The 27,315-nt window shown below is 42.3% G+C and overlaps 1 protein-coding gene across 3 annotated transcripts; it reads left to right on the forward strand.

The window, feature by feature from the left end:
• The first annotated feature begins 20 nt into the window (after positions 1-20).
• BTBD3 (BTB domain containing 3) lies at positions 21-20,684 on the forward strand. 3 transcript variants are annotated; one of them, XM_031062834.1, is made up of 5 exons: positions 21-51; positions 10,925-11,189; positions 11,738-11,828; positions 12,329-12,447; positions 16,292-20,684. In XM_031062834.1, the coding sequence occupies exons 2-5, from the start codon at positions 11,047-11,049 to the stop codon at positions 17,322-17,324; spliced, it is 1,386 nt and encodes a 461-aa protein (XP_030918694.1). In that variant the 5' UTR covers positions 21-51; positions 10,925-11,046; the 3' UTR covers positions 17,325-20,684. The 3 variants fall into 3 exon arrangements, with proteins under 3 accessions (XP_030918694.1, XP_005428098.1, XP_030918693.1); XM_031062833.1 differs by lacking the exon at positions 21-51 and adding an exon at positions 10,116-10,882 and having other exon boundaries at positions 10,964-11,189; XM_005428041.2 differs by lacking the exon at positions 21-51 and having other exon boundaries at positions 10,115-11,189.
• Positions 20,685-27,315: the final 6,631 nt, after the last annotated feature.

The raw sequence follows: 27,315 nt of genomic DNA on the forward strand, positions 1-27,315 counted from the left end.
CTCCCGCACAAAGAGCGCCCCGGGCACGGCCTCTGCCTGGCTGGAGTGGCGGTGCGTGTCCGCAGGCGGGTGTCGGTGTCCCCTCGGTGCCCCTTTGTGCAGCGCGGGTGGGTTCGCGGTGGTGCCGGAGGGGAGCCCATGGAGCGGGCTCGGGTGGAGCCCCGGGACCCGGCTGTGCCCAGTCTGCAGCCTCCAGCGGGAGGCAGAACACAAGTTGGGCTTTGGGGCTTTTCTCCTGCTTAAAGTAAAGCTCTTTTGTCAAAGAAGTACTTTAAGCATTAATTCGGTAACCTTCCCGGAGGCACAATTAGTAGGTGCACCCGGTTTGGTATAAATTCCTCCTCCTTTCCACGCGCTGTTGGCCGAACTTCTGATGTACCTGTCCCTGAAGGGTCCCTAGTTCCACCCGACCTTTACAACTCCCTTTACACCTTTACAACTCCCCCCTTTTCCTGTTTGCTTGGAAAAAGGCACCTGTGAACTTCGAGGTTTATAAATTCAATTCGTTGCGGTGTTTCCTGAGCACTGCAGCATTTTAAAAGGGTAGGGAGTGGTGGGTTGTTTGAGTTGGAGGAAAAGTTTGGATTGAAGTTAAGATACCTACGTGCTCCTAAAGTGTAGTTACCTAATTCAACAGGCTGGCTCATCTGAGAAGTGCTGGTGCAGATGTTTTGCCTCGTAGTTAGTCCTCACAGTACTTTGTTTTCAGCATGTGATGTGCGTGTTAAATTTTAATCTGTGCTCTGGGGTTTTTTTTGATTGTTTTTTCTAGAGAGATGGTTCTGGGTTATAGGTGTACAGTACTTTATTTTGCATTGCTTAAACTTTTATGCCAGAGTTAGGCTCAAAATAGCTTTTATTTTAGTGAGAGAGAGCCGGTCTCACCATTTCCTACAGAATGTATGTGCAGGGTGTTGCAGTGTGCAGTACCTGGGGTTTACTGGATAATTTTGCTTTGCAAATCAAATATCTTAGGGCCTTCATGTGAACAAAGTTCTGCAGGATTGCCAAAGTTGAACGTTGACTGCAGTACTTTCTTTTTTTTTTTTCTTTTTTTCCATTTTAAATCCCCCCCAGTAAGTACACTGCAGCTAAGTGCACAATAACTTCCCTTGTGTTTCCCTGCCAGTGATCCTCAGCTCTACCCCAGAGGAAACACCTTCCAGAAGCAACATGGGATTCATTTAGTTTGCCCTTTAAGGCCGGGGGGAAAAAAAATGCAAGTTGCAACAATAATTTTTATGTTTTGGCCGCTTGCTTGTTACAGCTTGTGAGCAATTTTTTGTTTTTCTAAATTTACCCAACAGTTACAATGAAAGCAGCAGTCCTAGGGTAGGCTCGCTTAAAACAGAGGTCTGATGATCATAGGCCATGTGTTCTGTTGGCAGGAGAAATTGAGATCACCTGTTGTAGAAACTTGTGCAAATAAGTTTTGCAGGAGAATATTGTTTATGCCCATCATTAGCTTTCTCTGATAATTCAAAATGATTCTGCCCTCATACTGTCTCTGGTGACTCCTTGGACTTGGCTGGCTGTTGTTCTGTTTTACAGATGTTCAGGTACCTGAGCTGGTGTGGGAGCTGTGTTTTGTGAGGCACTTAAATGAGTGATAAAGCAGCAGTTTCTGTCTCAAAGGGCTGATGGATGAGGCAAAAGAGGGATGTAAGAGATGGGAATCTTGGAAGGAAAAGATTTTTGTGGTGGAAGTTGTCATCAGTTGTGTTTTCTGCCGTTAAGGTGAATTCCAATCTCCTGCCTTGGTTACAAAAGCACTTTTTATGTGTGTGTCAGAAAACAGAGAGGGGAGGCTTAAGTAAGGACATCACTCCATTCAAATTTGCAAACTTCCCATTTTTGGGTCCTGGCTCATCTGTTTTCTGATCCTGCTGCCCTCTCTGAGTTTGATATCTCAGCAAGCTGCTGTGAAAACCAGGCCAGTCCAACACCTAGGAAGTGTTTTTATTTTAAAACACTGGGGAGCTGGTGGGCAGTCTGTGAGTATGTGTGGGGTGAAGACTGGCAACAAACAGATTTGGAAGGTATCTAGAGACATCACTTTGTCCAGCCCTGTTGCCTGTACCCTAAGATTACCTGATACCCTGAATAAATATTTCACTAGAGGATCATGTAGCACTTCAGTACCAGGCTGAATGACCTGTTGATAACATTGTTCTGTGACAGGAAATTTATGTACCAGGTTACACACCATATAACCACCCTAGCTACATTTTCTCCTCTTTGCATCCAAAACAATTTAAAGGAGTAATTTTCTTTAAAAGCTACATTCTCTGGAATTAGGTCTGTCCTGTCTCTGCTTGGTTGCAAGGGTTTTCTGAGAGTAGGAAAAGAAAGCAGTTCTTCAGGCAGGTGAGATGTTTGCTTGTCTGAGAGCTGTGAGGATTCCTTAGAGCTCTTTGCCTTTACAATTCTACAAGACCAAAGTGATACTACCCCATGTACACCCAGAAAAAGGAAAGCTTTTCATGCTGTATAAAAGTTCATAATACATAAAACTAATGGGGTTTTGTGTTTATCTTGTACAGTCCCTTAATTATGCTGTTGTGTTTGATTACTTGCCTCTTCCTTAGTTTTTCTCTGCTGCAGTTCTGATGTGTCACAGAGTTACTGTGAAGAAGAACATTTAAGATATCCTAACACTGATAGACAAATATATCTTAAGGCACAAAAATATGTTCTGAAAACAGAATTTGAGCAGTGTGTATGTGTTTTTCTTGAAAATTCAGGATGGTGCAGTAGCTGCCATTCACTTGTAAAGAGGAGGAGAAACTGATGGAAATACTGAAGCATAACTGACTACTAAGGAAGGCAAGTGTGGCTGAACTATGTGCAGCAAAGGAAAATAAATCTGATTTTCTCAGGCAGTGGATAGGAGAAAAATTTGGGAACATCTTTATCTCCCTGTGGATTCAAACAGATGCTGTGTGTGCTGGAGGGAATCAGTTAAGGGCAAGTAAAAGGATGCACAGCTGCTAATGTGTGGCACAGGGAGAGTCATTCGGGACAGTGCAGTGTAGTGGATGTCATGTCTGTTCCATTCCTTGAACTATTGGATTAGGCTCAGGTTAGCAGCAATCAGTCTCTCATATCTAAAAACTGGGGTTGGTAGACAATTGTAAAACCACTGCTAGAGTTGTTACTCATTGGTTTTAGTTCTCACTTTTGAGAAGCATGAGCCACTGTGGCTGAGAATGCATTTCTCATCAAAGGCTTGGTTTGCCAGTGTACTGACCTGTTCCTCTTTCACTGTCAAGATTTTCCTCTTCTTTAATTTCAAATGCAGTGGGAAGAAGATGCTGTACCAGACTTTCCCTCTTTAACACCCTGAATGCTGCCAGCTGTGATGCTCTGCTGCTGTGAGCACACAGGTTGCTCATCTGCTGTGGGCTTTTAAGCTGCATGTTCCCTAACCTTGCCTAGATGTAAAACCACAATGTGGTTTTCCATTAGACCCATACATTCCAACACCTAACTAAGCTTTCCAAAAGTCCCCTCTGTTCTCCTTACCCTTGCTGAAGGTGCTGCTGCCATGACAGTCCCAGGGGACTGAAGTGTGCAGGGCACAGAGCAGGTGTGGCTGGGCACGGCTGTGCACCGTAGGAATCTCCTCTCCCTGCTTCTGTCCCGCTGGGAGCTTCAGCACAGTGGTGGGATGTGGTGAATGTAGGTTACCTGCACATGAAAAATGTAGTCCTTGAGTTATACACCAAGATAATTAACTGTGATGCTGTTCCTCTGTGGATACTCATGGAGTAGTTACTTCTGGTGCCATTGGTTGAGTGAGAACCTTCCTCTCTGAGGAAGGGCCTGTTTGCATTGCATTCTTCAGACTTACTGTGTGCAGGGGAACAAAGACATTTGGGAACTGCTGATGGGAAGGAGCAGGAACAGGAGCAGGCAGCTTACAGCCTGCCCTTCAGAGAACCCATAATAGTTTAACCATTGAAAATGATGGTTAGTGAGCCAAGTTAAAATCAGTTAAAGGTTTGTCTAAGAGGTGAGATCTGCCTGCAGGATTGGAAGTTCTGTCTGTAGTCATCTGCTTTGACCTCTCCCTTGAAGCAGGCAGCATATGAGTGCTGATTGTAGTGCTGGTTTTCCTGAAGTGTGCTAAGATCACTGGCTTCTTTCTCACAGGGCACTGAAGGATCATTAAATGCTAATGACTTTTGATTACTGTTGACCTTAGTCAATTTAGAATTAGTGACCCAGAGATGAAAACCACTGTATCTCATTACCAATTTCCTGAGCTATCTGAGCTTTCCTTTGTCAGTCAGTTTTGGTAAGAGGCACGGTAGAATTAAAGTTGACCTTTGCCTTAGAAAAAGGGTTGAGTGCTTTCAGGTTTGCAATATCATGTTTATAAATAAATAAATGGCAGCCACTAAGAAAGAAGTTAATTTTTGACCCCACAGACTGTCAAGAGCAAAGCTCTAGGTGAAATGAAATGGACAAGCTCGAGTAGCCACCATGGGGAACAAATGCATAATTTGTCTCTTTTAAATTAGTAGCAAAACAGTTTATCTCCTGTAACCTTGAATTGAATTATCATTTTGTGGTTACAGGTTTTCTCTTCACAGAGTACATTTGTAATTCTTTGTTTTACTTTGAACTATCAAGGAACAACTTAATGCACATAAAATGCATTGCAAATTTTACTCTATTTTCTTCCTGCAGCTCCCAAACTATGATATTGGGGAGTATCTCTTAGCAGGTTTGTCAAATTATATATTTTATATTGTAATGAAGCCTTTGACATTATTTTGTACCGTATGCCCAGAAGAGAATGTCTGTGGGGTAATTCACTGTAATGGGATCAGGTACATTGTTCACTGCAGGTTGTCGAAATGCAGCCCTTCCTTGCCACAGTTGTGGTTTACATGGACTGTCATTCCTGCAGCAGGCATGGTCTTCAAATCAGAATGACAATACAAGAAAATTTTGAACTTTTTTTTTCTCACTCTGATACAGTATTTTGGTCCATCAGGGAAAAAAACCTTTAAAGGAAAAAGACCCAGCATAGCAAAGTGTTTGGGGCATAAATATTAAGTTATTCAACCTCTCATTGAAGTTAAATTGCAGGCTTTAAGCAGCTAAACAAGAAAGGTAACAGGAAAAAATGAGAATAGGAGATGCTGCAGTTGAAGTAGGACCAGGCTCATGAAAAGTGACTTGAAATGCATACAAAGAAAGTGCACATTTACTTGCAAGTACACATAGGAGTAGATATTAATGTTGTATGTTTTGTTGTGATTGCTTTGTCTCAAAATGGACATTGCTTAATGACATGTTAAAGAGATTTAATAGAAAGGCTGCTTTGGTAGAGAGACTAAAATACCATGTATCAGCTGTATGCTAGGAAATAATACAGGAGTACAAAGTAGTTGTGAATATTCATTCTTCAGATTTCTATTTTATGCAAGTTGGTGTTTACCTTTTGACTTGGCTGCTCAGGACTTTCTGCTTTTGTTTTCTTTGAAGCATTGAGGGCATTTAAGAAGAAAAAGTAAAAACTTAGTGGATAATGTTATGCAAAGTATTTAAATCCTCATAAACACCAAGAATATTTGCTAACAAGTATGTTGCTAGCATAGCATGAGTTCTATAGAAAAATACTATTTAACTATTTTTGACTTTGTTTTGAAGCTTCTAGTCCTGCTTCAAGATGCAATTCTACTCTGCTACTATTCTACTCTTTCACAGCTCTTCACTATTCTGAGATGTAATTGCTATTTTTTTAACATCTATTTTGGCTTCTTTGAGAGTTTTTACAATTTTGCCCATCTTTCTTCCTGCCTTTGGTTGCCATTTTATTTTTTTTTCCATACAAGACCAGATTAAGACATCATTGCCAGCTTTTCCATGCAGCTGACAGAAGTAGATGCCATCTTGGTTTCTTGCAGTGCTGCCAATAAGAAACTTAGGAGAGAGGAGATTGGGAGGTTTTGTCCACTGCAATGCATTTTTTACTTGAGGAAATGAAGGGTAGAGCTATCAGTGCCCTTTCCAAATTTGTTTTTACAAACAGAAGGGTTGGAATGGTGATTGGGAAGGACTCTTCCAAGTGATTAAATAATTCATAGACAGGTAAACAGAACAAGGCACCACAGCTGTGTGGGTTTGGTTTATTGAAGTTTTCTGTTGGTTTAGTTAGTTTTTGAACATGTATATTCCATTTTTAAATGAGTGCTTGAAGTTAACTTAAATTCAGTGAAAGCTAGCAGTGGACAGACAGGTAGATTTGTTAAACAGTAACATTGTGTGTTTATTCTGGTTCATCAAGATGTGTCATCTGAAATTTGTTTCCCTGTAGAGGGAAATTCAGGATTTAAACAATGTTAATACTGCACAGGCATAGTAACTGCCAAAGAAGACATTTGGCAATTTTTCAGAAAAATAAATCTATGCATTTCCTCATTGCTTACTAAGAATTCTTTCTTTTATTCATGATGTGGTTGTAATAAACAATTGGGAATTTTAATGAAAGCATGGGTTTTTTTAGAGTTGTGTAGCTCATGTTACTACATGTGGAACAGGCTTGTAAATGAGAGCTGTACAAAACCTCAGCTTATTAGAAGGAGAAAAAAATATAGAAACTCCTTGGTATCCTTGCTATTGCAGCAGGAGAAACTGATGAAGTATGAGGAAGAATACTCCCAGCAGGTCTGGAAATTAAACTGATTTCCCTATTGGAAGCTACCTTTAGAAAGGCATAATTATAGTAGTTACATGCTATTAAAAGTTGTACCAGGAGCTGGGCTTTACTGTGACTCCTGTGCCTCACAAGGTATATTGTGTTCTTGAGGGATGAATAAGCTGGGATGGCAGGTGTGATGCACACACTTGGGTTTGAACAGCAAAATTGCTGCTTCAGTTCACAATGTTTAGTCAGGAACTGATTTCCAAGGGCTCCTAACCTACTCCTGATATTTTGGAAGGGGCTTGTAACTTGGTGTGTAGTATATGAGACTGGGAATATAGTCTTTTGCTTAATTCTTCTGGCATTTTGAATATCCATTAGACCAGTTTAAAGATTTAAGCATGGAATTTCCTATACCCTTTAACTTGAAATATTTCTGGTCTGACTACTTTGCTTGTAAAATAAAAATTAATGTGCCTTTGAAGAACTGTATTTCCCTTTTTCTCAGTTGTATATATCAAGTTTAGTTCTGCTAATATATAATTAATGAAGAAAAATGAAACTTGCTGAAGAAGATTAGGAGCACATTATAATAAAATTTCAGAAATGGATAGATCTGTGGGTCAGAGAAGGTGACCTTCTTTGATCCTCTTGTTGGAGACAGACTGATCTAAACTGGGGATTTTGACTGGTCTTTCAACAGGCAGCAGTTCATGGGCTGTTTTTACTGACTGCCAGGGTATTGAGTTCTACATTTATTAACAGTATTTGTATAGTAAAACAACAGAACACCCTTGTAGGAAAGGAAATGGAAGCTGCTGCCAAGACAAAAAGAATAAGGAGTGAGAATTGTCACAGCATATGCCACAGCACATGCTGCAGTCCAGATAGCCATGATACACAGAGTATCACCACATAATATCAGAAGGCTTCAACCCATACAGAGTGGCACCAGACCACTTCAGAAGGCTTCAGGCATCTGCCCTTTAGCCCGGCCTTTTATCCCCCTCATGCTGATGCACTGCCCCTGTGTGCCCTCTGTTCCCTTTGGTGGTTGCTCAGCACACCTGGGCACTCCATGGCTCATTGCTGTCAGTGCTGTTCACTTCTTTTCACAGCTCAGCTCCATCCCCACTCCCAATCACCACACACTCTGTACCTACAGAGAATAGCACAATAATTCGTTGTTTTGGGTTTTTTTTTCCTCTTTCACATCCATCTAATGAGTAGTTGATGAGACTTAGTTCCTGAGGTGATGAAGTGCAGTGGAAGGTGGTATGAACCTGTAAGAGGTTTGTAGTTTTTCATAGGAATTGTATGAAAATCTAAATCTATTTAGGTTCTGTTCTGGAATCTGGAATCTAGAAAAAGCTATTTTCTAGTTAGAGCAGACTAGGTTTTGGTGTGTGGCTTAAAAGCAGGCAAAGATGGCTTTTTATTTACTGGACTGGATTTCTTATCCTGTTGTGCAGATGCTTCTTGTCTACTGGGGTCTGTCTGACTTTTGAGTTCAGGCAGAACATGCTTCAGCTGCAGCTCCTCTCTCCTTTCCTTTCCCAGAAAGCACAACGTGCTGTGCGTGTGTGGTGTGCTCCACAGCTCAAAGGTTGGTGGATTCCTGTGAGTTCACATTTACAATCTTTCTTTCCCACATGGAGTTAACTGGTCAGTCTGTCCCTCATTCTCTTTATCTCCTGTAGCCTCCCAGTGACCTTAGTAGTGTGTGTGTAAAATCTTTGGATTTGTCCTGGTCATTGGTTTGAAGAAATGTGCAGAGACCTTGATTTTTTATATACTTTGGGAGTCTATAAAATGGATTTGTGGAATGACAATCAAATCTCCCAACCCCTGCTGTCTTTTGCTTTCTGCCAACTGCAATGCCTAGAACCAGATTTTCTGGAGTCTGTGGTTTTCTGTATCTTTAAGAGGTTTTTTAAAGATTTCTTCCTTTTGAAATGTTTGTCCTGTGCAGTGGGGACACTGTTTTATTTGGAAGGGCTGGAAATTTACATAAGGAGAGGGAAAAAAAACTTACACAAACTCAACAAACTCAAATTCTGTGCTGGGAATACCTGCTGTGTCCCTGTTATAAACTCAGCTGTGAGCAGTTATAAGATCCCATCTGTGAGATGAGTTTCTTCTCCTTTACCCCTTCTTCTCCCTCTCTACAGTTCAATATGGTTTAGGCTTTTAGTTTCCCTTCCCAATGGCAGATAAAAAAGAAAATGTGTGGAGGAGAGAGAAAAGGTTGCTAGAAATAATTTCTTTGTAAGTTACATAACCTCCCCTCAATGTATTTAGGAATGCGTCTCTGCCTTTCAGGCATAACCCACCATCTTCCTTTAAAGCAGCAGTCAAGGAGATTTTGCACTGAGGTGTTGGATTGTGAAATGTAGCAGCTGAGGCATGGACATGTTTCCCTCTGTTTCCCCTTCCATGGGCAGTGCCTTCAGACAGAGAGGACAGATGTGTCTGGGAATGGCATCATCATCCTCATCCCCAAGCACTGCAGCAAAGCCTGCACATGGCTGGGGCCTGCAGTGAGGGTTTGGTGTGCAGCATCTCCCAAGGAGACCTGGTAATCTCTGAAATACCAGCACATCCTCAGGTTAAAGAATTCTGAGTGAGTGTTACACAGCCACAGCTGTGATTCCAGCACTTGGGATGGAGACTGAATAAATAGCCTGAGTAATGCTTCTGTTTGAGTCAGGGGCTTCAACAAGATTTCTTCACCAACCTTTTATCACTTTAATTTCCCTGCTGTACCCTTGGCCAGCAAAACTAATTAAGGCAAAATGTGGCTAAATTAGCTTTGAAAGCAGAGGGGTTTTTTTCTTTAAAACTGAAAGTAGTTATGACATCATATTTTAACTATCTACTCCCCAGTATTTAAGGTGTGATATGTTGACACCTCATACCAAATATTTTTTATTTCCCTACTTTTGTTTTCAAGTGGTTATGCTTACTTGGTGGTTTTTCTATACACTTGACCTGCTATTAAAGAAATCTGATCAAAATTTAAGTTCTGAGTAAACTAATGACTATAAAATAGACTTATTTCCTATTTAAATGGTTTGGTTGGCATAGCTTATATCCTGTTTATTTGTGAGTAAAATTGGACTGTTTGCATCTCAAGGAGTGATTTTTGCCTGAGACTCTCTAAGCCATTCAGACCCTTTCAGTTAATGCTTTGAAATATTGATTAAATATATTCACTCTAGCTTGCTTTAATCTGATTACACATCTAGAAGTTTTCTTCTGATGTGGTGCAGCCATGTCTGGCGTGAGCTGGCTTAATTAGCACTGCTTAGTGATTTGGGACCCCTGTCAAAGGCTGTTGTGTTATCTGGAAACAGAAGGAGTTAAAGCTGAAGCTGTGACCTCATCCCTGTTCATGTTACACTGGAGTAGAAGCCGCGCTGAAAGGGATCCTTTGGCTGCATCGCTGTCCGTGCTGCTGCTCGATTGCTTTAATTCGGTTCCGATATCGGTCCCGCACTCGCTGAGCGGCTCTTACAGGAGGGATTTGTGGGAATGCTACGGGCAAAGGAAGCTGTGCTAATATCGAATGCCCGTGGCATTCTCAGACTCAGATAGAGTCTGAGACTCAGATAGATCTTTCTAGCTGATTTCAACTTCTTGCTGCTTCGCCTGTGAGAATTGAAGCGGCACCGAGGAGAGCTCACACGCACGCAGAGAAGCACTCCCGGCCAGCCGCGTGTGCCATTGATTCCATGCCATCCTCGCCGGCGGCTGCGGGGGAGCTGCGGGAGCGCTGCTGTGGCTTTACCGTGGGAGCGGCGCAGGCTACAATAGGTGTCACTGTGTGCGAGCCCAATCGCGCTCGGTGCCTGCAGCCATTGGCTCCGGCCGCGCGGCTGCCGCTCCCGCTCCGCTCCCAGCCCTGCCCGCACAACTTGGGCTCGCCGGCAGCCTGGCACTGCCACCGTGCGCTCCTCCTGCACTCTGCCCCGGCTGTAGCGCTGCCAGGCGGTTCCTGATCGGGAAAGCTGGAAGGAATGATGGGGATGTGTTTAACGGTTCAAGTACTGGATCAAACTTAAACTCAGTTTCTTACTCTGGGTGCTGGAAAGGTCACCTTGTCTTGCTGAGTCTCAGCTCTGCTGCTTTCGGTGTTACAGCTTCCACCTAGATTCCTAAATGTTCCTGGCTAGTTAGGCTGTCGGTCTTTACTCACGGGTATACTGATGGTAGATGAGAAAGGAAAGAACATGAAATGTCTCACCTTCTTCTTGATGCTTCCAGAGACGGTCAAGAACAGGTCTAAGAAGAGCTCTAAGAAAGGAAATAGCAGCAGCAGTAGCAACAGCAAATTGCCTCCAGTTTGCTATGAAATCATTACCTTGAAGACCAAAAAGAAGAAGAAGATGGCTGCTGATATTTTTCCCCGAAAGAAACCAGCTAATACTAATACAACTGCTGTCCAGCAGTACCATCAGCAAAATCTCAACAACAACAACACTATTCCTGCACCTAATTGGCAAGGACTTTATCCAACCATCAGAGAGAGGTAAGTTCAGGGCAGCTTTTTTTGGTGTTTGAATAGAGAGGTGAAAAGTAGCAAAATGTCCAGAATGCACTTATTTGCTGAAGAAAACACAGTTATATTTTATTTGTTTGAGCTTTTTTTCTCCCCACATGTGTGCGGGAAATAAGAATTTTGGTAATGAAATATTTTTGTATCTCTTTTCCAGCCACTGCATCTGTTTGAGTTAATAAAAATGTTGCTGAAAGCCACAGCATACCCATAAAGATTTCCTTTTAGACCTCAGTGGGGATTTTCAGTGATAAATGCTCTGGACTTTGATTTCCACTTCTTGGAAAGTTCTCAGAAGTTTGGGGGTTTGTTTTATTGTACCCACACACACCAGAAACACTTTTAGTATTTTCTCTGATATATTTGTGCAATAATGTGTAAAGCAGCTGAAAGCAAAGTGTGACCTGCTTCTCTTTGCTAACAAGCAACTTGAAGTTGTTAAAAAATCATATTTCTTGAGTCTGGGACGTGCAAAGAGAGTTCCTGGGTGCCACAAATTAACATGCTACCTCTGTTTGTAGAAATGCAGTGATGTTCAACAATGACTTGATGGCAGATGTTCATTTTGTGGTCGGGCCACCAGGTGGGACCCAGCGGCTGCCAGGACACAAAGTAAGCAACAGCTGCATGATCTGCTGGGGTGGGGACAGCCAGAGAGAGCTCCCACAGTTACAGCAGGACAGAGTGTGGGAGGCTCAGCTCTTCTGGGACAGGCAGCAGTCTGTGTTTGGAAAGGCCACATGCAGTGGGATAATCTCTCCTTGGCTTTTCTTTGTGTTTTTGGTTAAACAGCACATTTGTTGGGCTAAGGCAGTAAAGTTAGGAATACTGCTTTGTGCTGTTGATTAATGCTGCTCTTGAGATTTCCTAGAAATAGTTAACTTCTGTGGTGGAGGTGAGCGTTTTCCAGTAGCTAATGCATCTATGCCCAGGAGAGTAAAATACAAGGAAAACGTGTAACTTGTTCTTAACTTGGACTTCATTTCTTACTGAAGTGTGTCTGTAGAGCCTGTCAGTGCAGCCCAGCTTGCTCAGAGTGGCTCTCCCACATTGTTTGTGTTGGCAGTGTTTTCAGTTCAAAGCATGAAATAAGATTTCCCTTTCTCCAACAGTATGTCCTGGCTGTTGGGAGCTCTGTATTCCATGCAATGTTTTACGGAGAGCTCGCTGAGGACAAAGATGAAATCCGTATACCAGATGTTGAGCCTGCTGCTTTTCTTGCAATGCTGAAGTAAGCATCATTCATCTGCTGGATATGTGTTCCTGTCTGATGTATATATGCCCTGCCAATGTCATAGCTGAAGTTGCATATAAACAGAAAGAAAGCAGTTGCTTGAAATATTCCTCTTTTTGTGTTTTGAACTTTCACCTAATTTTGCTCTCCCCCTGTACTTCCAGGCACACACATATTAGACTAATGTAGGCAGTTGTAAATAATGACTTTGACAGGGGATCTTTGGGCACATTGTGTACTGTAATGCCTATTGATCTGATTTGTCACTGTATGTTACACAAAGGAATGGAGTTACTAAAAAGGTTTGTCAGCTGTAACAAAAAACCCCAAACCAACTGTTCTACTTTGCAAGCATAGAGAAAAGTTAAAAATGCATGCACAAAGCCCCCTCAGACCCAGTAAATTGCTGGGTTTGTAGATTGACATCGTTCCAGCTCTTTTATAAACCTGCAGTACGCAGGTCTTGTCTTAGAAAAATGACCCTAAGTTATTCAGCATAGCCTCTGAGAAATAAATTTCTCCTTATGTATCATATTGATGTGTTTGGAAAGTGATAAAAAGGCTGTTTACATGAATAGGGGGTTTTATCTAACAAGGAAAACGAGTCAGTTTACATGATCATTATTTTTCTTCTTGCAAACTGCATAAGAAATGCTCTCTTTTCCTAAATGGGCATAATGAAGCAGCTTCCCTGCTGAATTGTCCTTGAATGTATCTATAAATTCTGATTGTTGAGGAGAAATGCCCTATCACAGAAATGCTATGGCTTTGAGTTTTTAGGTTTTTTTCCTTCAGCTTAAATAAATGCTGTTGCTTTCCTATACAAAAAATACATCAGTATCTGATAGTGATCCCTTTAATATGCTGTAAGTTTTCTTGCACGTAATGATATAATCACTAGCTAGCAATTTATTGTGTTTCATAGATTGTTTTGATTAACTTGTGATTACAGAAGAGTTTCTTTTTCATTTTTAACATTTCACTGGCATCATAGATGAACATTCAAAGTTGCATATAGAGTTTTTATAGGTTATCATCAACATTAGGAATGTTCTGTGCAAATATGGGTAACTGCCAGGAGAGCTCCACAGATGTTCTGTAGACCTGGAATATAAAATTAAGATGTGACATTATGTGGGGAGGTGTGTTATAGATCTTTGCTTTGGGCCTTTTTGATTTTGTGGCAGAGCTCAGACTTACACTTTACTTTCATGCTAGATTTTACAAATCACAAATACAAGATTCTTGGGTTCCTGCAGCCCCCCCTCTCTTTTTGAACAGCAAATTATTTCACTGTGGCTAAACACGATGTGCTGTATAAAAACTGAATACTTTCTGAATTTATCATTAAAGAAAGCCTAGAAAAGAGAGTAGCAACACTGACATCTAGGTCTTGGCATATTTTTTAGCCCATGGCAATTTAGGAAACTATCTAGGAGAGCATGGCCAGAACCATGGGATTCTTCACCTTCTCAGCTTTTATTGAAAAAACCCTAAAGACCAGAAAAACTTTGTGGTCTGTGTGGCTGTTGAGGTAACCTTGCCAGTGCTGTCTTCCCTGATGCAGCGTGTCTGAGGCTGCAGAGTGGCCCAGTCAGTGTCTGCAGCACTGGGATGGTGCAGGGAAGGCACAGGGATGCTGCTCAGCACTGCAGTGTCCCATAATCACAGCATCCACTGCATGAGGAGCTTAGGGGGAGCCACTGTCCCCTTCACTCCTCTCACTCTGGGAAACCATCCCTGGGAGTGTTTCCTGCAACTGCTGTGAGCCATGGATGGCAAATCTGTGTTGCTACAGAGGGAAAGACTTTGGCTATGCCAAAGCAGCCTCTCCTTCACAGGCTTCTTTCTGCATCATAAACTTTGTCAGAAAATATATTTAGCTTGGGTTTTTTGGTTTTGACATCTTGCTCAAGAAGTTTGGGGATTTTTTTTTCCCCTGGGCCAATGAATTCTGATGGCATAAATATTTTTTTCTGTTTTATTACACAGTGGGCATTCTGACAACAAATAAGGTATTGCCAGGTGTAATATTGGAAATACCATGATGGGTAGACATTAGTTATTCTCCCAGTAAAACTGCTTTGACTGTTCTCTCCAGTTTTAAAAACAGGGTTAAACTCATAGTCTGGCTGCTAAACTGAATTGGTGCATTAATGAATTATATCTTATCTCAGTCCTGACTGTTCAAGTTAGAACTGTGATCTCATCTCATCCCAGGCTGAATGTGTTACTAAACCACCAAACCCCGTGGTCTGGCAGAATCCTGTGTTTGAGAACAGGGTGAAACTGGAATATCAGTAATTGCAAACCAGAGCTGAGGTGCACTGGCAGAGTCAGAGGTGGGGAGTATTGCTGACAGTTGATCTGTGCTGTGTCTGCTGTACATCAGTGATATTAGTTCTTTATTTGCAGCAATATTAAAATAGCAACTTTTGGACTATTTCAGTTTAAAACAGATGTCATCATTCTCTGTTGTACTAGCAGGCAAAGAGAAGTAATAGAAGGGAGGAAAGAGTAGGAGAGCAATCAGGAGAATCATAAAAACAAATTAATTGAAAATTGAATTTTTTGGGGGCGGTAAAGGAGCTAAGCCTGTAACCATTGATATACAGATGGGTTCTTTGGTTTCACAAATAAGCTGAAACCAAGCAGTAAACACTAAAAATAAGCTTGGTTCTATGTAAGTTTTCTTTTTCCTCTGTAGCCTCTTAGATTTTATATTGCTGGAGCAATATCTCCTCTGTGCATGTTTTTCAAGTGTGGCATGGAGGATGCTATCGTACAGCTGCAAAAATACAAATAGCTATTTGCAACTATAATCAGATCAGTGTAGGTACTAATTCCTCTTTATAGGCACGTCTGTTCTGCAGAAAACTCATTTTGTAGGGAAGCTTTTCTGGAGGAAGACACTTTTATCAGCCATAACCATCAAGACTTGCTTATCCCTGTGAAGAGTGAAATTGCATTTGGCATGGTTTTAGCACATTGCATTCACCGGCTGCAAATGGAGCCCTGAAGCATGAGATATTGAAAAGAACAAACTGTACAATGCTTCATTTCTCTGAGCAATGAATCCCAGCAGTTTAGTCACATAAATAGAATTTCACCTTCATCTCTTCCACCACACTGCCATAGCAATAAAGCTTTTTTCATCCTTATGCAGTGAGACTGAGTGAAAATGCTGTGCTAGTTGAGTTAGGATGTTGTGAGCATTAAAAACCTGAAAATCTTCCATTTCCGATACGTTTCATAACCCTTTGAAAAAACCAACTGAAACCACAAGCCCAAAACAAAAAGCCACCTCTGAAAAGAACCCAATCCAGTAGTTACAGAAATGATAGCAGCTGATATACTTGAATAGCATTTCTCTTAGATTACCTAGTTACTCTCTACAAACTTGTTCATGCACCTCAGTAAACCATGGTTCACCATCAGGGGACACGCAGTCCAAGGACTCTTGATAATAACACATGTTCCAGGCTCCTGTGGTAGCTGAGGGAGGCAGCCCTGCAGGAGCTCCTGCCTGGGAGCCAAGACCTGTGGGGAAGGAGCACAGAGCTGCAGGGGCCGCAGTTTTTAAACAATTGTCTCCTAGCATGCACTCCAAATGGAAAGTTGGATTCACCTCAGATTTAAACCTGTTCTCTTCCATGGTCTTAACGTTAGTGCTGAATTTTTTTTGTTCTTTCTTTCTGGACTTAATCAATACTCCCCAAAGCACTGCTTGATTTTAATGTGGAGTTATGTTAAATATTCTTTGTTTATGATTTTCTATGAGTTTGTTGACAAACTGGTGTCGCATTAAGCAGCAGCATTACACCTGTGTGCTTTATTTCAGGTACATCTATTGTGATGAGATCGATTTGGCAGCAGACACTGTCTTGGCCACTCTTTACGCTGCCAAGAAGTACATTGTCCCTCACCTGGCCCGTGCCTGCGTTAACTTCCTCGAGACAAGCCTGAGTGCAAAGAATGCCTGCGTGCTGCTCTCCCAGAGCTGCTTATTCGAGGAACCTGACCTGACCCAGCGCTGCTGGGAAGTGATTGATGCCCAAGCTGAGCTCGCTTTGAAGTCTGAGGGCTTCTGTGACATTGATTTTCAGACACTTGAAAGCATTCTCCGAAGGGAGACTCTGAATGCCAAAGAAATCGTTGTTTTTGAGGCAGCTCTGAACTGGGCTGAAGTGGAGTGCCAGCGCCAGGAGCTGACGGCCACCATCGAGAACAAGCGCAAGGTGCTGGGCAAGGCTCTCTACCTGATCCGCATCCCCACCATGGCCCTGGACGACTTCGCCAACGGCGCCGCCCAGTCGGGGATCCTGACTCTGAATGAAACCAACGACATCTTCCTGTGGTACACGGCCGCCAAGAAACCAGAGCTGCAGTTCGTCAGCAAGCCCCGCAAAGGCCTCGTCCCTCAGCGCTGCCACCGCTTCCAGTCCTGCGCTTACCGCAGCAACCAGTGGCGCTACCGGGGCCGCTGTGACAGCATCCAGTTTGCTGTTGACAAGAGAGTGTTCATTGCTGGCTTTGGGCTCTATGGCTCCAGCTGTGGGTCGGCAGAGTACAGTGCTAAGATTGAACTGAAGCGACAAGGAGTTATCCTGGGCCAGAACTTGAGTAAATACTTCTCGGATGGTTCTAGTAACACTTTTCCCGTGTGGTTTGAGTATCCGGTGCAGATTGAGCCTGACACCTTTTACACAGCGAGCGTGATTCTGGATGGTAATGAACTCAGCTATTTTGGACAAGAAGGGATGACAGAAGTTCAGTGTGGGAAGGTGACTGTTCAGTTTCAGTGCTCCTCGGACAGTACGAATGGCACAGGTGTACAGGGAGGACAAATTCCTGAACTCATATTTTATGCTTGAATGGGAGTGTGTGAATACAAAGCATTTTGCTATGAAGAACCTGTCTGGTTCAGGCCTACTGATTCTTAGCTTTTTATCTGCAGATATGTGATCAGTACAGGGAATATGTAACTAAATGCTGTGGGCAAGTTCCTGGCTTGCTGTACTTGTAGCATCATTGGTGATTAAGTGTAATATTTAAACTGGAAGCTCTTAGAAACAAGCAAGTTTTAAAGGCTTTGTAAGGGAGGTGCCTGTTTGCTGGTGATGCTGACCCTTTCTTTGATGCACCAGTGAATCATCTCCCCCTCTTGTATCTCAACACTGTCTTCATTGATCCGTTTTTTCTTTCTCCATTTTCTGCTTTCTGCTTGTATTGGGGAGGTAGAGAGAGAAAACAAAGAGTCTTGTTTTATAGCTGTCTCTGCTGTCTGCTCTGCAGACTTTAGAGATCCCAGTGAACCAAGCTGCTTTTGACCATGGGGGCTGGAAGAAGTCCTTCGGTTGTAAGCAGAAAAAGCACAAGTTTAAACCTTCATCCTGTGAGATTCTCCTGTAGCCAACTGTTTGGGATGGCTCCAGGGGAAGATGGGAAGAAGGCAGCATCTTTCAGGAAGCTCCACGGCATACCAGCCATATCCCCAGTGCATGGACATGTTCACAGTGAGGAAGGGATGTGGGCTTGGCCAGTTACCCTTGGAGTTCATTTTCTAGGAATCCCACCTTGAAGGCAAGGAAGTACTTGCATGTGTTCAAATTGTGTGTGCAGCTCTTGAAACTCTGCTCCCATGACCCAGGTTTTGCTACACTGGAGTTGATATGCTCTTTAAATGGCATTTCTTTGAACCCTTGCTAAATAAATGGGAATTTATAGCAATCATCTGATGCAGGATAATTTTTTGTTTCTTTTGGGTGGGTTTTTTCTTCTTTCTAAAAATGGTAGAGGCAGATTTTAGAGGAACAAAAGAATGTATCAATCTTGACTTGGATTTTTTTCTGCAATCTGAGATTTTTTTTTCCTTTTTATTACCTTTTTGTTTCCTTTTTATTACTTTTTATTTCAACTATTTTATAGTTGAAATTTAGACAAAGACAGAAGGTTCCCAACTGTGGTCATGTTACACTTCGTGTATACCATCTGATAGCAGTGAGGGGGGGAGGAAATCTCCCCTAATGGGTTATTGTTGGAGCTCTTGCATTGCTTATGGCTACACATCAGTCAGAGGATTATGTGGTCTGGAACCTTTTCCCTGGCTGAGTTTTTCCCCCCAGGAAGTGACATGTCCATATCATTTTTGGTGATGTAACAGGAAGTTACATGTCTGTATCATTTTTGCAAAAGTATGAGGGATACTCCTTGGATCAGGGGAGGAAACCAGTATAAATAAGAACTACAGGTACTATTGAAACATGAGAAAATCCTTCATCACTGCACTGGGACAGATGTTCCTCTGCCCTGCTGCACTGTCCATTGTAAAGCATCTCGCTTCACCTCCAAAATGCGTTCTGTTTGTTGCATACCTTTGAACAAAATGAGAGGACCAAATGATTCTTTAGACCTGCTGAAGATTAATGTTACAGTATATCCACACATTAATGTAGCATAACCCTAAAATCACTTGTCAGTTCTGTAATAAAAATGTTTTTCTCATCTTATTTTACCAGTTTAATGCTGTTACTCTAAGTGTTGCTTGATGGTTGGAATCCTGGCCCTTGGCCATTGGAAAGTGCCAAAATACATCTTTGCAGTGTCCAAAATACCATCTGAAGTAAGGAAAAGTGGAGTGTAGTCAAATCCCAAATTTTCTCTCTAGGTAATAAAAGGAGAGCCAGGTAAAAAAGTACTCCACAGGATTTATGCTTTTCATCCATCTTAAAGTTTAATGTTTTGTATACATACATACATGTGTGTGTAAGCAGCGCTCTTTCTGAAATGTAAATACCCTCAAAATACATAGAAAAATGTTTTGTTTTTTGTAACAGATGTACATAATCCAGACTGTTTGTGAAATCTAAACAGAATGCTCCATGGAAAACTCCCAGGGAGAGATTTATAAAAACCTCCAGTTACTTATATTTAGATCTACAACTGAAAATAGACAAGAGTATAAATGGTATGGAGTGGAGAAAGAGTTGCTGAAAAGATCATAGAAAGGAATCTGAGATTGTGATGAGGTAACGGTCATCTACTTTTAGACAACATCTGAGCAGCAGTTCCATTTATTTAGATACATTTCAAAGCAGAGAAAGATGCTAATCAGCTGATTAAATTTTTGTATAGCAAGTGGCTGATGCAGATGTAATTACTCTGAGTGATAAGCAGATTGACAGGTTCTGGTAGAGAGCTGCATTTTGATTTGGTTGGTAAAAAAACATGTGCCACAGCTGGTGGGACAAGTCAGAGAGTACTGCATTGCTTTAACTAGTCCTGGGTTCTCACTTTGAATTTATTATTTGTTTTGACTTACCTGCAAATAAAGGTGACTTATCTGCTATGTTCACTGGCTGGAAGAGAAGTTCAGAGATCAGAACACTGTAGCTGTAATGTGTAGAAAACGAGCTGTTATTTAATTATTGTTCTTATTTGATTCTTTTATGAAGTCTTTTTGACGAAGTAGGATGAAAGCAACCTCTAGCTTAATTCCTCTGAGTCCATTCTGGGTTTTGGGAGCTGGTGCAGGGAAAGGTTTCAAGTGTGGGTGATCAGACAAAGGCACCCAAAACACCTTTGGATGCTCACAGCATAACTTGCTTCTGAGCACTTTGTGATGCTAACAAGTACTGGGATGTAAGAAGGTGGCCAGAGCCACTCACCCAGGGACATCAGGGCACTTCAGTGGGTGTCTGAATGTGGATTTGGTTGGTTTAGCAGAACCACCCAAGCTTGAGTACGTTGATTGACGTCTTGCAAGCATCAGCCATGTCAGCCTGGAATGTAAACATGATGTCTGTAGAGATCACCTCACAGATTCTGTCTAAACTGTTCCTGGCTGTCTCTGCTACTTGTATCTTTGATTTGCTGGTGAGAGGAATATGTGATAAGAGAGTATAATGTAATATACTTTCTGCATATCTAAAATAGTATTTAAGTAAACACTTTAATTTCTACACACTTATTGCACTGAACTATTTTGGGTTTTGTTTTTTTGTTGTGATAAACTCAGCTCACTTCAGGTCCCAGCACCCATTTGTGCTGAAGCAGTGTTTGACCTTAGCAGGCTTACAGCATTATTTATAAAGGACAGATATATATAAATATATAAAGTACCTCATGTTGAATGTTATTGTACTGTATCTTTAATGTCACAGTGCAGATCTTGTTGGACTCATGAATGTGTATAATCACGTTAAACATAAAAATAAAAATGATTCTTAAATCATTGTTTCCTGCAGTATCTTTGAAGCATGAGCTGTGAAAGTCCTTACTTAGTTATCTCTTTTAACAGTTCTATTGTTGTTCAGTTGTGCAGGGATATTTGTTGAGCTTATGCATTCAGAGATCTTTTGATCCCCATAGAAGCAAAAGTCTAAGGGAAATCAAAGAAGAACAATGAAAATGTTAATCAGTTGCATTGTAAAAAGGTTGATGATTAAGCTAATGAGCTAGAGTGAATGAATTCATTTATGTACTTTATGAAAGACCTTGTCTGCTGGCATTAATATTTTCATGTTCTATTAATATTGTTAAGCATGTGGAGATGAAGGGGGAGGGTCTTTTGTTTATTCTAAAAGACAGTTGGCACAGGAAAGGCCATGCTTTTCAGTCTCTGATGTATCAGAAAGGACATGGTTAGTGCCAAGAGGCTGTTCTCTACTGAAAAGTTAATTATATAATATTATTCAGAATTCTGAGTATTAACGATTTTCTTCCAGGAGATTTGAGACTTCATTTTAAGATTTGAGACTTCACTGACTTTAAAGGTCACTTCTTTTAAAGGCTCACTTCCATGATGTCCATCTCCAAGACCTTCCATATATTACTGGCTAATGATAAAAAATACAGTCTGATAGACAGATATGGAAATTTGAGGAAGAAAAAAATCAATACCTTCAGAATTCATCCAAAATTCTGATTGAAGCATGTTTACAGGCATTAAATTTGCCACTTTGGGTAAGTTGTCTTTCTAGAATTCTTACTTACTTTGGGTAAGTCGTCTTTCTAGAATTCTTACTTCAGTACTTGGCACCACACTGCTCCATTCTGGATCCAAGTTCTCTTAGGTGCCCAGCACTTCTCATTTGGAGCTGGCTTCAAGCAGGAACTGCCCTGTGCCTTGCACTGTACTAATGTGAAAGCTCTTAAATGTGTGGCAGATTTCAGTGTGATGTGGGGCAGCAAGGACCACACTGGCAGCAGCAGCCTGGCTTGGTGTAGCAGAGGAGATTGGTGCTGCTGGCAGCCTCAGATGCTTTGGTAAACAGGTCAGAACCAAGAGGACAAGATGAATGAAGCATGGCCCATCTCATCCAAAGGGACTTTCTCCTTGTTTCTGCCTGAAATACGATGGGAGTGATAGGACACTTGCTTTGGAAATTGATTTTAGGGAGAGCAGTGTCAGTATTGCACCCTTTTTGGTGAGGCAGAGAATCACGTGTGTATTTGTGCCAGCAAAAAAAGAAGTTTGAAGTAGAAGGAAAGGGTGCTAAGATCTTTATGTATTATGTGTTTAAAAAAAGACTGGACATGGCACTTGGTGCTATAGTCTAGTTGAGGTGTTAAGGCACAGGTTGGACTCGATGATCTTAGAGGTCTCTTCCCACCTCATCATTCTGTGATTCTGTTTCTGACTTGGGGGGAATTGGGCCCCAAGAGGAGCACTTGTTTGTCTTGCAGGTAATACCTTGCTTGCTGGAGAAGGCTCCCTGCTCCCACATAGCTGGAAACTGCTGAGGAGCACGTGGCTGCTGCTTCTCATGAGGGCAAGATCCTGTCTAAAACAGGCTCTGAATACTCAGTTCTTAAGTGGAGGAACCTAATATTTCCTTGTCCTACAGCCCAGGACAAGCTTGAGGAAGCTCAGAGAGTCTTTGGGACCTCCCAAGCCCAGCACCTGGGGGAAGGTAAGATCCTGGCCCAGGGTGAGACACGATGGGCAAATGAGCCTATCAGCAGTATTCAGGTAAAAAGCAGCAGATTTGAAAGCCAGCCTGTCCTTCCGTGCTTGCAGGGAATCAGTGGCAGCAGGACTACCTGCTGATTTCCTGAAGGCAATGAAAGGAGCTGCTTTCTCAGATGGCAGTGTGACCATGTTCAAAATAAAATTAAGAGAAGGCTTTTTGGCATGTTGCTCTGTTTCTAGAAGACTGAATTTATTTTCTCCCCAAGACTTCCTCATAAAATGAGGCCCTGGCCCAATTGAAATCAGTGGGGGTTGCCCTAGTGACCTCAATAAACCCAGAATTTTCATTTGTAGTGTTCATTTTGTATGATTATTCCCAAAACACAGCATAAAACTGCCAAAGAAAGGGAAATTAATTTTGAAATCCCACTGTAATCTGATTATCTGAAATAAAGGTAGAAATGTTTCCATTAAATTTTACAGAACTCCTGCTCATCAGATTTTGTGTGCCCTGCCCCCAAGCTTTTCTGCTAGAATGCTTTATCTTCAGCCATGAATCTATAGACAGAAGAGTAAATTTGTACAAGGCTTTATGTATATTTTTACAGTCTGTGTATAGCATTCTAGCACATAAGATGCACAGCACAGATAAAGTACTTTTAAGATTAGAAAGTGTGTGTAAATTGCCCATAGTCCCCTCACCATGAAGAAAAAACAAAACCAGTTTTTTTGCTTGAAGGAATTGGTATTTTGAAAGAGCTTCTTGAAGCCTGTGCACTTGTTGATAGCATCAGAAATGCATTTATATTAAGCCTTTAATTGTAGCATTTTCAAATCAGCTTTCTAATTGTTTTCTATAGACAAAGATAACACAGTTAGCCTTCAGGGATCCTCCACCCTGGTCCAACAGGGCTTACACTTGAACAGAGAGTAGCAATTGCAATTTCCTAGATCTCATTTTAAAGCTTCCCAGGGATGATTTGTGCTGCTTGGGGAGCACCAGCATTTCACAAACAGCCGTGGCTCATTTTAACCGGACAACAACCAGGGTCTTGCAAGGAGAGGAATCTCAGTGGGACTGCTGTGGTTGTTGTTGGAGGTTGGTTTTTTCCCTCTGTTCTTTCCTTGTTACTTGTGGAGTTTTTTCCCATTTTGTTGCTAAGGAGCACTGATGGCAGGGAGGGGAAACTCCTTTGGTTTTCAGGGCACCCCTCTCGGGGTGGAGGGGGCAGAGACAGCACAAGGACTGTTACCCTGGCTCTGTTTGTTGTTAATGCCATAGTTCTCATTGTTTTGTTTGCCTTGTTATACATACCAGTAAAGAACTGTTATTCCTATTCCCATATCTTTGCCTGAGAGCCCCTGAATTTCAAAATTATAATAATTCGGGGATAGGGAGGGAGTTTACATTCTCCATTCCAAGGGAGGCTTTCTGCCTTGCCTAGCAGACACCTGTCTTGTGAACAGAGACAGTTGTGCAGAGAGGAAGGGTTTCCACTCCCTGAGGGCCAAACACCTTGTGTTGCCTTGTGGTGGCAGCAGCTACGTGCTCAGCATGGTGTCAAACACCTCAGCAGCTGTGAGGAATTGGAAGCATGAAGTGCCCTGGGGACCCCCTGTGTGAAGGCAGGGGGGTGGAGGCTCCCAGATACGGGGCTGTGGTGAGCAAGGTGATTTTGTGAGCCAAAAAACTGTGATCCTGTATCACAACAGCCTTGGTGATGGAGGGTTATGGCTGGGCTGCTGAATGGCACATGATTGTGATTTTTCACAGCTGAGAATCCCATTTTGTTTTCTTGTTGTTCTGGGACTTTCTCCAGCTCTTTTCTCTCCTGAGCTGCTATTCCCTGCTCTGTGCCAGAGGCATCCATGTGCTCAAAGCCCAGAGATTCCCTTTTTGATGAGACTGGGGGCACCTGGTGGAAAAAGACTGGCTGAGGGAGGGTGGGACACCCCAGTGTTTTGGTGACACTGCTTGCAAGCTGCCCTGGATGTGCTGAATGCTGGTCTGGTGTGGCAGGAGAAGCAGGATAATTCTTTTCTGGGTACAGATATATTTCAGTTTTCTCCAGCCAATTGCTGGTTGTGCTTAGAAGGGAATATGAGATTAATTCTCTTTTTTTGGTAGGCATAAGAGTTGTGATTCTGTAAAGGCTGATTTATGCCTCTGCCTTTCCAGAGTCAATAGTCCCAGAGCGCTCAGTGGAGGTGTTGGGAGACAAGACTCACATCTACCTTAGAAACATACATGGAACCATCTCTTTCTTTAACGCCCTCTTTGTAGGAAGTTGTGATGCTATAAAATAAATTCCCAGAGTGCTACAGCCTGGCATGTCTGGCTTGGTTTTGTAGTGGGACATTTTATGAATAAAAGAATGATGGAAATGTATTTAGCTTAGAAATACTAAATCCAACAGAACTTCCAGAGCATGGGAGTAGCACAACATAAAGGCACTTCCAGATATGAGGTTATGGTCCCTTGGTTGCAGCCTTAGGCTCAGGTGTGACACATTCTTGATTTTGTTCTTACTCACCAGGGCATGCTAGGAGTGGTACTCACTGCAGGCACCACCAGTGCTGAGGGAGAGAAATGAAGGGCAGAGATCTGGAATACAGAGGGAAAATATCTAATCAGAAATAACAGCTCTCATCAGGCACAGACAATAGACTGTAAACTGGCTTCAGGAGAGCTATTCAGGCATCATGGGAGCCAAATTAACAGACAGAAGGTCAGAATAGAGTCATGACAACTATTTAAATGATTTTCAAAAGCTGACTATGCTCAAGACTTTCCTAGATTCTACAAAGGGAGAATTTGTTTTGCTGCTTCAGAATACAATCCATGCATATTTTGGCTTTGTCCTCCATGCTTCATTCAGTAGTTTCTTTACAATATATGCTACATAAGATGTTTTTCCTCCTCAGTGCCTGAGGATGAGCAGGTTGGTTGACCCTGCTTAGGAAAATAATTTCCAACACACAGGATCTTTGTTGGCTCATAATAAGACAGCAAAGGGCAGGGCAGCTGGGAGAGGAAGCTTTCCCTGCACCCTGCTGTGTTTCCAGGATGGCAGTAGCAGGGTGCTGTGCTCCTTTATCAAACACTTGTCCTGACTCGGTGTGACTCAGGCATGGGCTCACCTTCTGCCTTTATGGAGGATTAGCTGGGGCACACAGGGTGGCCTCTGCTGGGATTTCTGTGCCACCCTTCTGCCAGCTGCAGGGGGATGGGTGATCCCAGATCTGGCATAATGCCTGCCCAGGGCTTGGACAAATGTGAACTGACAGAGGGAGTTCATATCAGGTCAGCATTTCACGGCATTTCTCAGCGGGTATTAGGAGCTTTAAAAACCAGTGAAGTGCAGCATGACATGTTTAGAAGTTGGGGTTCCTACCAGCTCATGGCAGTCATTTTTCATCCCATTTTACAGGCAGAGCTCCCCAGCAGAGCAGAGACAGTGCTCATGGGTATCACAGGCTCTGCAGCCCTGGGAAAAGGCAGAGGCTCACAACTGCAAACTGGAGTTCAAAAAGCAGGTTGTGGAATGGTCAGGAATATCAGCTGGAAGCTGTTGTGTTGTTCTGATTTTCTAGTAGCATGGTCTGTGCTGGCAGGTTTGTTCTCAAAGGTGTATTTTTGTGTGATGAAATACATCTCCTGACATTAGCAGGACTGGGAGCAAACATCTACCATTTCCTGTCTAGGAAATCTGGCATTCCTCACTCCATGTCCGCCTTTGAAAGAAAAATGAGAGCTTCTTTTCAGCACTGCCAAAGAAGTGATATTAATTGAAATAAAGCTTGGAATTAAATGTGAGTGTGACTAGATCTAGGAGCAGCCTTACAGAATGAGATTTAAAAATATGCAGCACAGGAAGGAACTCATGCATTGAGTCACAGGAGGACTGATGAATTAGTAAGGATGGTCTATCCATAATTTCAAGGAGCTGGGACAGACAGGAGAGGAAGCAGCCCACAGAAAAAGCAATACCAGCAACTCAGGCTGAGATCAGGAGTCTTCAAAGGAAAAAAAAAATTATCCAAGTTAAGGGAAAAAGAAACCTCTTACCTTTGGTTTCTGCCATTTCTCATGCATCTCGAGTGATGAATTTGCTGAGCTCCTGTTGGGACACCATAGTTGAGAAATTACTTACACCAGAAGGCCAGAATGAGGTCTGTCAAAGGTCATTATCAGAACTGGTTTCTCATCAATACACTACTTGATTGGAGAAGAAGACTCAAAATTGGAGGGCTTTGATTGCTGGGAGGGAAGCTTTTAAGTGCTTCCTGCTGTTCTGTCATTTTATGCTAACCCCAAATGGCCCTGTTAAATTGATGTCCTGTTTCCCATTTACTGCCCACAAATCATTCTCCTCCTGTTAATGTAGGAAACATTTGCACATGATAGGAATTGGAGTGGCTAAACAGTAAATCTTAAAGCCAGTAAAGAACTCAAAAGTATTTACCCAGTGACCAAAGTATTGATTTCCCCCACCACTTCATATTATTCAGTTGTGAGCTTTATTAAAAAATACAGAACCTCATGTCTGCCTTAAGAGAATCTTTGCACAAATTCCATTTCCAAGCTGTGGAATCACTGTGATTTGTGTGTGGCAGCTAATTTCTTGCAGCTAATCAAAGGCTGAAACAAAGGCTGGGAGTGCTGCAGCTGCTCAGGCAGTGGGGTGTCACCGCCGACGCCGTGTGACACCGCATGTTTCTGCTGTGGGCTGGTCAGCAATGAAAACAGCACAGCAGCTCTGTTTTCTCAGGACAGCAGCGCTGTGAGGGCCTGGGGGCTCTCTGGGCTCAAGAGGAGCTAAGCCCCAGGAAGGTTTTCCCTGACTTTGATGGATATCTAAGCTTACACAGCCTCTAGATTTGCACACGCATCCAGAACTGAGCCGTGCCTCAGGTCCTTTCACTGACTGTGGTGTTGTGAGGTCCCCAGG

This window comes from Geospiza fortis, unplaced genomic scaffold (genome assembly GCF_000277835.1).
Source record: "Geospiza fortis unplaced genomic scaffold, GeoFor_1.0 scaffold185, whole genome shotgun sequence".
NCBI classification, from domain to species: domain Eukaryota; kingdom Metazoa; phylum Chordata; class Aves; order Passeriformes; family Thraupidae; genus Geospiza; species Geospiza fortis.